The 12,866-nt window shown below is 55.4% G+C and overlaps 1 protein-coding gene across 12 annotated transcripts in view; it reads right to left on the bottom strand.

Annotated features, from left to right (window-relative positions):
- Window positions 1-12,866, bottom strand: part of LOC100398695 (unconventional myosin-XV) — a 58,709-nt gene that overhangs the window by 41,912 nt on the left and 3,931 nt on the right. For 11 of the 12 annotated variants that reach the window (XR_004743249.3, XR_004743250.3, XR_013535599.1 and 8 more), the window contains exons 2-14: window positions 10,726-10,808; window positions 10,136-10,199; window positions 9,239-9,348; window positions 8,831-8,905; window positions 8,532-8,622; window positions 4,723-4,826; window positions 4,534-4,597; window positions 3,514-3,627; window positions 2,697-2,858; window positions 1,997-2,110; window positions 1,350-1,408; window positions 1,139-1,262; window positions 82-177 (exon numbers count right to left, since the gene is read on the bottom strand). Coding sequence is in view for 9 of the 12 variants with exons in the window: in XM_078373110.1 (XP_078229236.1) it covers window positions 82-177; window positions 1,139-1,262; window positions 1,350-1,408; window positions 1,997-2,110; window positions 2,697-2,858; window positions 3,514-3,627; window positions 4,534-4,597; window positions 4,723-4,826; window positions 8,532-8,622; window positions 8,831-8,905; window positions 9,239-9,348; window positions 10,136-10,199; window positions 10,726-10,808 (1,260 nt within the window). In the remaining 3 variants the exon portion in view is untranslated. Of the gene's footprint in view, window positions 1-81; window positions 178-1,138; window positions 1,263-1,349; window positions 1,409-1,996; window positions 2,111-2,696; window positions 2,859-3,513; window positions 3,628-4,533; window positions 4,598-4,722; window positions 4,832-8,527; window positions 8,623-8,830; window positions 8,906-9,238; window positions 9,349-10,135; window positions 10,200-10,725; window positions 10,809-12,866 lie in introns of all 12 variants that reach the window. The other variant, XM_078373111.1, reaches the window with a different exon arrangement.

Genomic DNA, 12,866 nt, shown 5'->3' with positions numbered 1-12,866 from the left:
AATTGCTCTTAAACAACAAGTATATCCTTGTTTGTCTCCAAGAAGGTCCACTGTTCAGGAGTGTTAATGGGGCCCACACACCTGCTCCTCCTGGAAGACGATCTTGTTAAAAAGGTACTGAAGGTTCTCGTTTGCGTAGTTAATACACAGCTGCTCAAAGCTGTTGAAGCTCAGGTCCTGCCAGGTGGATAGGGAGGCTGGGAACAGTCCTTCCTGAGTCACCAGCCTATCTGCCCCTGCCTTTCCTGGTGGCAACTTCAAAAAGCTTGAGCTCAACCACAGACCCTTAGCTCAGAACCCTCCATGGCTCCTGCTACACCCAGGACAGACCTGACAGGCTCTGTCCTGACAGCACAGGCAATGGCTGAAGGCCCAGGCTCCAGGGCCTTCTGCCTAGGTTCAAATTCTGGGTCTGCCACTTTCTAGCTATATGACCTTGAATAACAGTCCCACGCCTCAGTTTTCCCATCTATAAAATGAGGATATGGACAGTACCTGCCTCATAGGGTTGCTCTAAAGATGAAGTGAATTAACAAAGTGCTTTCAGCAGCACCTGGCACGTAACAGGTGCCACGTGAGTGTCCGTGATGGTTGCCTTGTGATCTTGCCCTGTGCCTCGCCACTTCCCTTGCTGTGCACTCACACAGCAGTCACCCCCCACATGAGAAGTCCGGTCCCAGATTCCATGCCCCTCCATCCCTCCCAGCCTTTGCATATTCTGTTCCCTGCACCTATAGTGCCTTTGCTGGGTGTCAGGAGTGTCTCATCCCCATCCAGGAAGCCTTCCCCATTCCTGCCCAAGTGAATGATGCCCACTGGAGCATATGGGGTTGTCAGAGTCTGCCCCCACCCCCACCCAGCCTCACCTGGAAGCTCCCCAAGGGCAGGGCCCTGACTGGTACTTTCTGGGCAGCTGGTATTGCCCAGCACAGGGTCTGGCCCAGAGGCCTTGGGGAGTGCTTGTGGTGAGTAAAGAAAATGGAAGGTGACAAGGGAGATAGTGACGGGGAGGGGTCCATGAAGGGAAAATGGCACCTGCTGCAGGCACAGAAAAGGATGGGAAGGGCAGCCTGAGACATCTGAGGGAGGTGAGACCTCGCCTATGTCCCCTGCCCCTCAGCCTCCCACATGGCCCCACCTCAAAACCGTAGATGTCCAGGATGGCGATGGACAGTGTATCCTGCCGCGGGGAAACCAGCGCATTGACCCTGGCGATGAGCCAGCTGAACAGCAGCGCATACAAGACCTTGGCGATGGCGTCCCTAAAGCAGACGTGGCGTTGTTGTGGGCAGGATACTGTGGTGGGGTGCTGGGCCCTGGGGCTCAGGCAGGGTGGGGTGCGGCCTCACCTGGCATCCACAGCGCTCTCCACAGTTAGGGGTGTGAAGATCTTCTCTCGCATTGTCTCCTAGGGAGGGGCACAGCCCTTGAGTGACAGCAGGCTGGCCACTGCCTCCAGAAAGCCCCCAGGGGACTAGGGGAGTAGAGCATGAGGAAGGAAGGCTGGAGGGATGTGACTGGGCTCAGGCACACAGAGGCTAGGCAGGACCACCCCCGCCCCTACCCGACTCTGCCTGGCAATGCTGGTCATGGTGGGGACTGCAGGTCTAATGGGGGAGACAGAGGCATCAGCAGACACAATGAGATCAACCCTGGGCAGGGGGAATGATCCTAGGGCTGTGAAAGACCAGAGGAGGCACTGACCTGGCCAAAGATCAGAGAAGGCTTCTTAGCGGAGAGAATAGCTGTATACGGTTTTAAAGGACAAGTAGGTGAGAAAAGAGGAAGAACATTCCAGGTAGAGGAAACAGCCTATGCAAGTTGGAGCTTGGAGTCTGAAATGTCTTTAGGGTCTGAAATTACTCCCTTCCATGCCTGACCCAGGGACAGAGAGCAGGGGAGAGGGAGAGGCTGCCCACACAGGATGGGTACAAGGCAGCTCTGACCAGGCCCTGGTAGGAAGTTTTGTTTGAAGGCCAGATGCCCACAGACTCACGGTCACTTTGAAGGTGATGGCCTTCTGCAGGCCCTCAGGGGAGATCTGTAGCAGCTCAGCCACAACCTGGATTTCCCGGGCACTCACCACTGAGGCCACCTCCTGTGCATCCGTCTATGCAAAATACCAACAGGAATGTGTTTTGAACTAGATAAGCTGAATTTAAAGTTCATTAAAAAAACAGGGCAGGGCACTATGTCTCAGGCCTGTAATCCCAGCACTTTGGGAGGCTGAGGTAGGCAGATCACCTGAGGTCAGGAGTTCGAGACCAGCCTGGCCAACATGGTGAAACCCTGTCTCTACTAAAAATACAAAAATTAGTGGGGTGGTAGTGGCACGTGCCTGTCATCCCAGCTACTCGGGAGACTGAGGCAGGAGAATTGCTTGAGCCTGGGAGGCAGAGGTTGTGGTGAGTGGAGATTGTGTCACTGCACTCCAGTTTAGGTGATGAGTGAGACCCCCCGCTCCCACCAAAAACCATTGTAAATGAAGGTATATGTCCAATTTATATCAGAGACAAAGGGTTGATTTCCTTAATTTCTACAAGGAGGAGAAAGATGAATAAGCCCAAAGGAAAAAAGAAAACAACAGGACAAGTGATGTGTGCATAGTGTAATCTGAAAGGGAAACAGATAAGGCCTTGGAAAAGATAGCCAAGTCCAGAGGGTGCGGGCCCATAGCAGGCTGTGGCACCCCTCACCTCATACTTCTCAAAGTAGACGTTGCCCAGGTGCAGGATGGAGGCCAGGATGCGGAAGATGCTGTCCTGGTCCTCACTGCTGAAGCCCAGCACCTCCATGGCAGCCAGGAGCCGGCGAAAGTCATCTGCATCGCTCTTTCCTGCAATCTCACAGTTCCCACCCTGGGTGAGGACAGAGGCTGAGGGTCAGGGAGCTTGGGTAGGGCTGCAGAGCCCTCCGGGTCCCACTCTGCCCTAACCAGCAGTGTGGCTTGAGCTGGTCACTCAAGCTCTCATTCCACTCTCATGGGCACAGAGGCTCTGAGCAGGGCTGAGGATGGGATTCATGGATTCTAAGTGCAATGTGTGGCAGGGGTTGTCACTTGCTGATCTTTGCAGCTGCCCAGTGATAATAATGAAAAGAATAGTCAGTGTTTACTGAGCATGTCCTGCACGCCAGGCCCTGTGCTAAGCTCTTTACCTGCATTTCCTCATCTAAGCCTCACTACATCCCTGCAAAGTGGTACTATGTTGGCCCCATTTCACGGATGAGGAAACTGAGGCACAGCGAGGGGAAGTGTAGTCACTCTAGGCTGGTTGGTTCTGATCCAGGTTCCAGAGAAATGAAGTCAGGTAGGCCTTTCCTGCTTCTGCTTTGGACCCAGAAGATTCCTGGTCCCCCTTACTGTGACGAGCTATCTTAAATCCAAACTCACCCTCCCCAAATCTCCATCACCTTCACATTCCATCACTCACAACTGGGCTCCCTCGGCCCACCCAGGGGTGTTGAGGTGGGAGTACCAGGGCTGGGGGCCGTCAGAGGCCTGCTGGCACTCACCTGGTTCAGATAGTAGTAGGTCTCGGCCTCCTGCAGGCTGAAGGCCTGCCGGAGCTGGGCAGGCAACCCAGCCAGCAACTCATAGAAGATGTGGTAATTCCTCTCGTTTTTGGCCTGTAGAGTGGATAGTGGACACAGAGAAGGGAGCCACCTACCTAGGTGATCCCCAGGTACACACGCAGGTCCAAGCCCATGAATACACATCACACAAGGGACTGCAGATGAGAACACGTGCCTCTGTAATGAGTGAGGCTCCCAGCCTGGCACCAGCTGGGGTGAAGGCAGAAGCAGAGGTGCCCTGGTATGATTGAAGGTTGAGAGGGTTCTGGTTTTCAGGATTTCATTTGGTTAGGAGAAAGAAGAGAAAAAAGGGCCATCTTCTCTTGTGTGTACCGGCCACACACACCAACATACATGTGTGTCCGTAGCCCACATGTGTACACACAGAGCTTCTTGATGGCTGAGCACTTCCTGTGCACCAGGCCCTGTCCAGGCCCTTGGGACATGGGGGACAAGGCAGCGAGAAGCCCCTGATCTCATGGAGTCCACCTGCTAGCTAGGGAGACAGACACTCAGCAAATCACTGGTTAAAACATAAAATATATTAGATGGAGGAAAGTACACTGGAGAAAAATAAGGCAGTGGACAGAGTGGGGGTTCAGACGGGATGGAGAGGTGCTGCGTTTTTAAATGGGGAGCTTCCTGAATGAGTGAAATTGTAGGGGAGGCTTGGAGGAGGTGAGGGGTTTGGCCAAACAGGCGCCTGACAGATAAGTGCCCCTGAGAGAAGGAACAGAAGGTGCAAAGGCCCTGGCAGGACCATGCCTGTGTGCTGTGGGGCAGGGAGGAGCCACTGTGGCCAGAGGAGGGTTAGAGAGGGGAGGTCTCGGGCTTACATGTACATGTGTATTCAGTCATTTATTTGACATCTACCCAACCCCATCAGGGGCCAGGCTCTGAGTATCTGTGCCTCCCACCCCCACCCTGCCCAACACACAGGCCTGGGAGGGGCTGGCCCACCTGAAACACGATCCTGGATTTCTCAAGCAGGTACTGGGAGGTTATGGCACCAGAGATCACGCCCCTGGGGTGGTGAGCATAGTCAGCTCTCAGCAGGGGAAGGAGGGCTGGTGTTGGCTCTCAGGGGCTGTGGTGAGACATGGAAGACACTGCAAGGCCTTTGGGAGGCCCTCCACTGTCCCCACTCACCCTTCCAGAAAGATCTCCACGAACTTCCCGAAGCGGCTGGAGTTGTCATTCCTGACGGTTTTGGCATTACCGAAGGACTCCAAGAGGGGTGTTGCCTCCAGGATCTGGACTCCAGAAGATGTGGAGATTGAGGGGCTAAGCACTGTCTCGGGGCCTGGATGGGGGGCATAGCTAGGGATACCCAGACACAAGCCTCCCCAAGGACCTCCCTTTATGAGGGGTGACCAGAGGTGGGCTCTCTAGAGAATCCTGAGGTCTCTCCAGTGTCCCCAAGTGGCTGGCCCCCACCCCATGCTGCCCAACTCCCACACAGCAAACCCAGTGCTTCCCTTCTCCCAGCCTTCCAGCCTCCATGGCCCCCACGGCAGCCCCTGACCACAAGCCCTAGCCCTGCCCAGGACAGGCCTTTGGATATCCCTTCCTGCCTGTCCCTCCACCCACACAGGAGCAGGCACATCCACATGCATTTTCCCGGACACACACCCACTCACAAATTCTCTCTCTGAGTACCTTTATCTTCAAGAGCACCCAGGAGGGAGGAGAAAGAGAGAGACAAGAACAGAATGCATCACTAGCAGGACCCACCACCTCTCTCTCCAGGAGACCAGATGCCTCAGCCAGGGAGGGACTGGCAAAAACCTTCGAGGCTCAGAGATCCTAGAAGTCCGGGCTTGGGGACTGCCATGGGGTCTCCAAGGTATAAAAATATGCCGGTTCTGGCTTCCAGAAGGCTCTGGGGATGTCCTCTTCTCCCCCTCCCATGACCACCACCAGCAGGATCCCTGAACCTCCTCCCTGACCTTCCTCACTGTTCCCTGACACCCAGACCCACTATTGCCCCTGGGCATTTACATCTCCTGTTCCCTCTGCTTGGAAGCCACAGCTCCCATGCACCTGCATGGCCCCCTGCCTCACCTCTCACAGGAAGACCACAGAATTCTCTCCCTGGCAGTCCTCAGCCCCGCTGGCAAACTCTATTTTCTTGGGTATTGTCTGTCTCTCCACTAGAACGTCAAATCTCACAGGCACGAATCTACTGTTTGCACATCTGAGTCCCCAGCAAATGCACAGACCTGGTGCTTAGTAGGCCCTCAAAAAATATCTGCTAAAGGGATGGAAAAAGAAATAGCAGCCTATGGGCAGAGCTGCCCAGAGGTGACCATGGCTGATCGCAAGCTCCCACCTGTTTAAGCACCTAACTGTATGTGAGACACATTGCCCTGATGATGCCATTGTTAACAATCCCATGAGGTAAGTACTAATATCACCCTGGTTTTGCATATTAGGAAACTGAAGCTTAGAGAGGTGAAATGACATGCCCAGGGACTCCAGCATCCACTCGAGTGATGAGCATGAGGCTATCGTGTACATGGCTCTTTCTTCAGCTGAGGCACTGCCTCAGAATAATCTTTTAGGGAAGAGGCAAAGGAGGTCCAGTCACCACAGAAACAATACTTGTAATTTTGGGGATGGAGTTAGTTCCCTCTATCTGTTCACAGGCACCATCCCATTTAGTCCAGGAAATACTGCACCCATTGTATAAAGAAGCACACTGAGGTCCAGAGAGGGATGGGGGCTGGCTTTGAGTGCCCAGTGAGTCAAGGTCCGCCTGGGTTTTACTGTGTAATATCCCTTAGTCTGGGAAGTCCTGGAGGACAGGTTGGCTACTTCTCTGTTCCCGATGCCTAGCATACAGGGCATAAAGCCGGCAGATAGAGTAGGTGAACATAAGAGGGGTGGAACCTGTGGCCTAGGCCTCAGCCAGTCGGGGCAGAGCATTCCCCATGCTCTGGGATTGGTTCCAGTGAGGACGTATGACCAAAACTTGTCCAGTGAGATGGAGCTCTGAGCCTTTTTCTGAAATGTTGGGAAGGTTCATCATCTTGCTGACCAATGGGAGACAGCTGTGGATGATGCCCATACATGGGGGAGGTTGGAACCAAGACAAGAGACATTGTTTAAGATTCTGGATCCAGCCATGCCAAAAACTGACCCTAGAACTAGACTGTTTGAGATTATCTGAGCAAGGGAGAGCCATGTCTAGGAAATAAGCCCCACAGTCATCACAGCTGGCAGGCATATCCTCACACCTTCTGTGTGCCTGGCACACAGAACGCCAAGACTCAGCCACATCCACAGCTCCATTCATCCTCCCTGACGCTCACTGCCATGGACTGCAAATCGCTGCTCCTGCACCACCTCACTCCTCCCTTCTTAGGCCTCAGTGCTCCATCTATAAACGGATGCACACGTACCTACCTCCCAGAGTTGCTCTAAAGCTCTGGTGTGATGATAACTGAAGGAAACCAGCACTGTGCCTGGCCACAGGAGGTGCACAGGGCACACTCATTTCTTTCCCTGCCTACCTAACCAGTCATTTCAAAAGTCTGACCTGAAAGGTTTTGAAAACTCTGCTTGGAGCAAGGGATGATCTGATTGGTCATCAGGAGGACTGGGCTGGGATGGGAGAGGCTGGCAGGCCAAGGTAGGCATCAGAGGGGGCCAGGCCAGGCTGGAACCTGACCGCAAAGCCTGCACAGCCCCTTCCAATGCCCCCAATATCACCTTACTGGGCTCGCCACTGGCTGGGATATTGTGACCATGTGCAAACCTTTGTGGACCCCAGGGTCGGGGAAGTCTGAGTCTGTGGTTATGGAGTCTGAGCTGGCAGGCCAGCCCCACCTTCTCCTGAGCTCCAGGCTGGTGGTATATCCATCACCTCCCTGCCATCTCTGTGCAGGTACCTAGCAGGCACCTCTTCTCAACAAACCTGCTCCTCCTCTCCACTGCCCAGCCTGCCTCTGTGCTGCCTGTGGCTCAGGACGAATGTCTGGGGTCACCTCCGACAATTCTCTCTCACACCCCAGTCTGTCTTCTATAGGCTGCTGGCTGTCTTTGACCTGCTTGCACCTGCACCTGGACCCAACCTGCTTGCACCTCAGGGTCTTTGCAGGTGCTCCTCCCTCTGCCTCTTCATTGTTCCCCTAGACATTCCCAGAGCCCACTCCCTTGCCTTTTCAGTATAGCCTACCCTGACCACTACACTTATGACTATGACCCCTAACACTCCCCACCCTTCTCTCCACTTTTTTCCTTCATAGCTCACCACCTACCCTTTCACGTACACATAATTTACTTATATAAGTGTATATGTATTTGTCGTCCCGCTTCCATCACTAGAATGAGGTTCCCACGAGGGTGTGAACATTTGCTCGAGTTGCTGCTGCCCCTCCTGGATGCCTAGCCTGGGCTTGGCACACAGTAGGTCCTCAGTAAGTCTTTACTGAGGAAATGGATGGGGTTCTAGCATTCTCAGGTTCAGAGGGCTTAGCACCATCCTTTTCAGCAAAGCTCCAATCCTGCAGACTCTGGCCTGGCATCTACTGCCTCCCCCACCCCACCCCTAACCCACACACAGGCCTGCCCTGCCTCTTCACTCCTGGGGGCTGCATAGCTTGTGAGTGTGAGAATATGGCGGCCCAAGAGCCATGACCAGGAAGGTGAGGCCAGGTGAGAGAGGTGAGAGAGATGGGATGACTCCCCTTCCCTATGTGATCTCTCCCCTGAAGTGGCCCCAGAGGGCTGGAACCAGGAGCTGCCATGGAAACACAGGCAGGCAGAAACTCTCACCCCTCAGGCACACCCCTGGGATGGGTGACAGAAAGAGCAGTCCTGGGCAAGGCCTCCTTCTGGAACTCAGCCTCCCCATCTTCCTACTGGTCCAAGGAGCTTTGCCTCTTGGGGAGCACATGGGGTGTGCTTATCAAAGGGTGCTCAGCCTAGGGTCCTGGGGAGACAGGTGGACTCACCTGCTGCATGACATCCCGTTTCTGGTTCATGGAGGCCAGGTAGCGCAGAATCAGCTTGGTGGCCTCAGTTTTGCCAGAGCCGCTCTCTCCACTGACCGAGCAAAGAGGCAGAGTGAGCTCTAACCTTTCACTACTTCTTCTGGGACACCCCAACCCCCACCATGAAGCAAGAGGATGTGTGTGGTGGGCTAACCCAGAGGTGCCAGGCAATCTTCTGATGTCCCACAGCAGTTCTGGCCAGATTCAGGCCTGTTACCGGAAGTCCCCTATTTATCCCCCACATGAGACAGCCTGCTCACCTGATGATTATGCACTGGTTCTGTTTGGCATCAAGCATTTTGGCGAAGGCGAGATTTGCAATCGCAAAAAGGTGCCTGGGAGACAGGTTATTAGAGCCAGCCCCTGCCTCTAAGCTCCCAAACCTCCCAGGGGTTGGGCAGGGAGCATCCGTATTCAGCCAAATAGCCAATCCTGCCCACCCCTCACCCTGTTGGGGGAATGCTCCCACCTGCATCCAGGTCTGAACCACAGTGGCCTCCGACCCGTGGCTGTGGCCCTGCCTGGGGACAGACTGTCAGGTTGAGTAGTGGGCTGCCTTTCCCCATTACCTCTGACTCATGGCTGAGATGCAGCCAAGATTCAGGCTCCCAGAGCAGGGGAAAGAGGGGCCCAAGAGACCCCAGGGCAGGTCCCCCTGAGACACTCACGGGGGATTCTCTCCCAGGGCCCGCCTGTTGTACTGCTGCACCTGCTCCGGCCCATAGATTCTGAACATTTGGTATGGGTTCACTGACACCAGGATGCTCCCGATGTATGTCTGCTGGGCAGATGGTGGCCTCAGCGCCATGGCTCCTTGCAGCCCTCTGTGTCCCTCCCTCCCCTACGCTGGAAGCCTGGCTCCCTGTTTCCATACGGACAGATATCTGGCTATCTGGACTTGGGATTCCCATCTAGAGCTCTCTACCAGCTTGCTGGGCTATCTCAGGCACTGTACCAGGCTGAGCTGGGAGGAGTCTGGGGTAAGCAAAGCCCCACAGCCATGATCCTCAGTGGGCTCCTGCCTACTTCATTTGTTCATAGTTGGGTCCAGCCTCCAGGAACTTTTGCTTCCTGTTGAGGGCAAACCTCCACTACCTGGAGTGGGCAGTTGGGGGGCTGAGGGGATCTTTCTGTGGCCAGAGCCCTTCTGAGTGTCCCCACACTGTGGCTGTGGGCCTCTGTTCTATCATTCTCAGGTCAGAGGCTCCCTGCCACCCCTCTGGCTGTCCCCACTCTGGGGTCCAGGTCTATGGATTCTAGGACTCTGGAAGTTCTGTCTGTCAGGTCCCAGGTGGTGGAGGTGTCACATATTTCTGGATTTCCTGTCTCCAGCTTTCTGCCTCTGGCATCCACCATTCTAAGACTGTGTTTTAAGACTTCAGATTTTAATTCCAGGCTCTGGCATTCTATGCTGAATTGACAAAACTCAGAGTTCAAACCAGAGGCCCCAGGGACCCAGAGTTCAAACCATAGGGACCAAAGAGAAATCTGTGCATCCCACCCGGCTCCAGGAGGCAGCTGCCTTCCTGACCTAGGCCCAGGGCAGGGCCAGCCCCAGGCCTTACGTAGATGAGGTTCTGTTCAAATCTAATCTTGAGGTTGGACAGCACAGTGGTTTCCTGGAGGTCTCTGGAAGGGCACAGAGAGAAACTGTCAGTGCCCCCAGGGCTGGCTCTGGCATGGGTCTCCCTCCCCCACTCAGTGCAGTGCTGTGATCAGATAGGCTTGAGTTCAAGTCCTGTTCCTGACATCAACCAGCCAGGAGACCTCGGGCAAATTACTTCACCTCTCTGTGCCTGTTTCTTCATCTGTCCAACGGGTATCATAATCAATGGGTATGATACTCCACTGGGGGGTTGGGGGACACACATAGTCACTGTGATTAGATAATGATGCTGACCTACACACCCCCATGTTTTGAGCACCTCCAAAGTGCCAGCATCCTCACAGCAGCCTCCCCACTCCCATCTTGTGGATGAACCAAAGTCCATCTAACTCACAAAGCATACCACGTTTAGTCTTTGTGACACTTCATGACTGAGGCTCTGAAAATGTCCTGGGAGGTAAGAGGCAGGTGTAGGAGGAGCTGCTCTGGCTGAGAGGGTGGGGACCCCATGGTGACCTCTTGCTGACCCTGCCGGTCCTGCCCACTTACTCCAGCTGCGTCATGTCCTCCACACCATCCTCCCTGTGCTGTTCGCGGAACCGCATGGATGGCAGGTTGCGGATGGAGTGCATCTGTGTGAGAGAGAGCTGCGTCTGTAGGTTGCGGGGCAGCCCCCACCCCAGTTGGCCCCTGACTCGGTCACACCTGGGGCCTACTACCACTGTTTGGGAGGGAACCCCAAGGTCAGGTGAGTCCTGCAGGTGTGTCCTTGCTACAGAATGCTGTGGCCCCTGGAACCTGCATGCGACCCTCACACATGAGATGCATGCATGCCCTCAGTGCCCAAGCAGGCGCTCCCATGAGCTCCCAAGCATCCTGCCCTGGAGGGTGAGCAAAGGCATGTGCAGGTACATGGGTACACCTGCCAGTTCCCTCCCGACCGCAGCTCTCCCAGCACCAGCAGATCCCACATGTTGGCTTGTGTGACAGCTCGATGGATGCTTGTCTCCTGGTGCATGGGGCCTCCAGGGGGACAGAGATGGAGATTGTCTCAGCACCACACCTCCATGCTCATTCTGGGGAAAATGTGTGGGTGCCTGCATATGGACCCACACTCAATGGCATTTCTAGCTCATACAACTCCCAGACACACAGGTGTTCTTGTAGGCCTGTGGGCATGCATGCAGGCCTATGGGGCCCGTCCGGGGACACGTGGTGTGCAGGCACATGCTCTACCTGTCCAATTGGCACACACATCTGGGTGGACAGCTGGGTCCCCCCCCTACCCTGGAGGTCTGGAGAATGGAAGTCCTGACGCCACCTTTGGGCTGCGGGGTCTCCTCTGTGAGCACGTCTGTGCACATTGGCAGAGGGTGGGCAAACAACCCTGACCCCCCCGGGATGCCACATCTGCTCAGATCTCATACACTTGCTTTCGTCATTTGGCTGTGGTACACACTCACACACACACTCAGGAAAGCAGGCCTGTGCAGGATCCACATGACTGCAAGCACACATGTGTGCACCCTCAGCCTTTCCAATCCCAGCTGCCCCCTGAGCAGGCTAGGAAAGAGGACACCAGGAGGGAGCCCTGCGTGCCTATCGCTGGGCTGCTAAGTAGGGCACAGCGAGTATCAATCACCCTTTCGGCCCTGGCCTCCGGCCCACCCATCTGCCCACGTGCTTGCCAGCAGCCGCAGACCCTGAATAATTCAGCCACTCACGTATTCCAGGGTGAGGAGGGCCCAGGCATCCTTGCCCCTCACCCCTAGGCGCCCTGCGCCCCGCTCCCGCAATGCTGCAGCCAACATGGCGCGGGGTACCCGCCGCCGGGGCCATGGCCCCCCCAGCAGCCAGGCTGCCCCAGTTGCCATTGTTGAGCCCTGCTGGCTGCCCCTTCTACAGGGCACCTTCTGCAGAGGCTGAGAAGCACCAGCTGCCCCTGCTTGCCCCGCCCACTCCCCTGCATCCTGGGAGAGGCTCCGGTGACCATGCACCTCCGCCAAGGGCCACCCAGCATCAGGCTCGAGTTCTGCCTTGAGTGTGGCAGCCAGGCATGCGCACCCCTCAGAAGGGGCTGCCTGCCCTGCACCTGACATGGGGTTCCAGAAGGACTCCTGGCTCAGTTTTCTCTCTGGCAATGAGGAGACTGGAAGGTTGGACGCTGAGCCCCTCACCCTGACTGATTCCAGAATCCTGCAGCCCAGGAGACTTCAAAGGGCAGCAAAAACCCTGAGGATAGAGGAGGCTCTAATTTGGAGGAGGGTCAGTAGGAGGCAGGAGGAACAGCACAGACCTGGATGTGCAGTGGGACAGGATAGGCACGTCCTGCAGTTTCACATCTGGCTTGGCCAAAATCTCTGAGGGGAAGTTAGGGGGCAGACTTGTCATCCAGATTGGATCAGGGCAGGGCTGCCCAGGGCCTACAGATGAACAAAGATCCTTTGCCGGAGTGACTTGGAAGCAGTTTCCCTTGCCTCTGTCCTGGGCCTGCCTGTGCTGGGCATCCCCTTGTTCAATCCTCCAGAGGTTTGGGAGGCCCAGGTTTGTTCTCCCCAACTTCTAGACCCAGGCACTGAGGCCCCTGCAGGCAGCAGCTCTCCAAGATTGCTGCACAGGGCTCCTCAGGCTGTTTCTCTTTCTCTGTTTCCTAGGCCAGAACCCACAAACCCTCCCTGTAATCTGTGCCC

This window comes from Callithrix jacchus, chromosome 5 (assembly GCF_049354715.1).
Source record: "Callithrix jacchus isolate 240 chromosome 5, calJac240_pri, whole genome shotgun sequence".
NCBI classification, from domain to species: domain Eukaryota; kingdom Metazoa; phylum Chordata; class Mammalia; order Primates; family Cebidae; genus Callithrix; species Callithrix jacchus.
The sequence above is the reverse complement of the archived record's forward strand: the minus strand, read 5'-3'. Positions and strand labels throughout refer to the sequence as shown.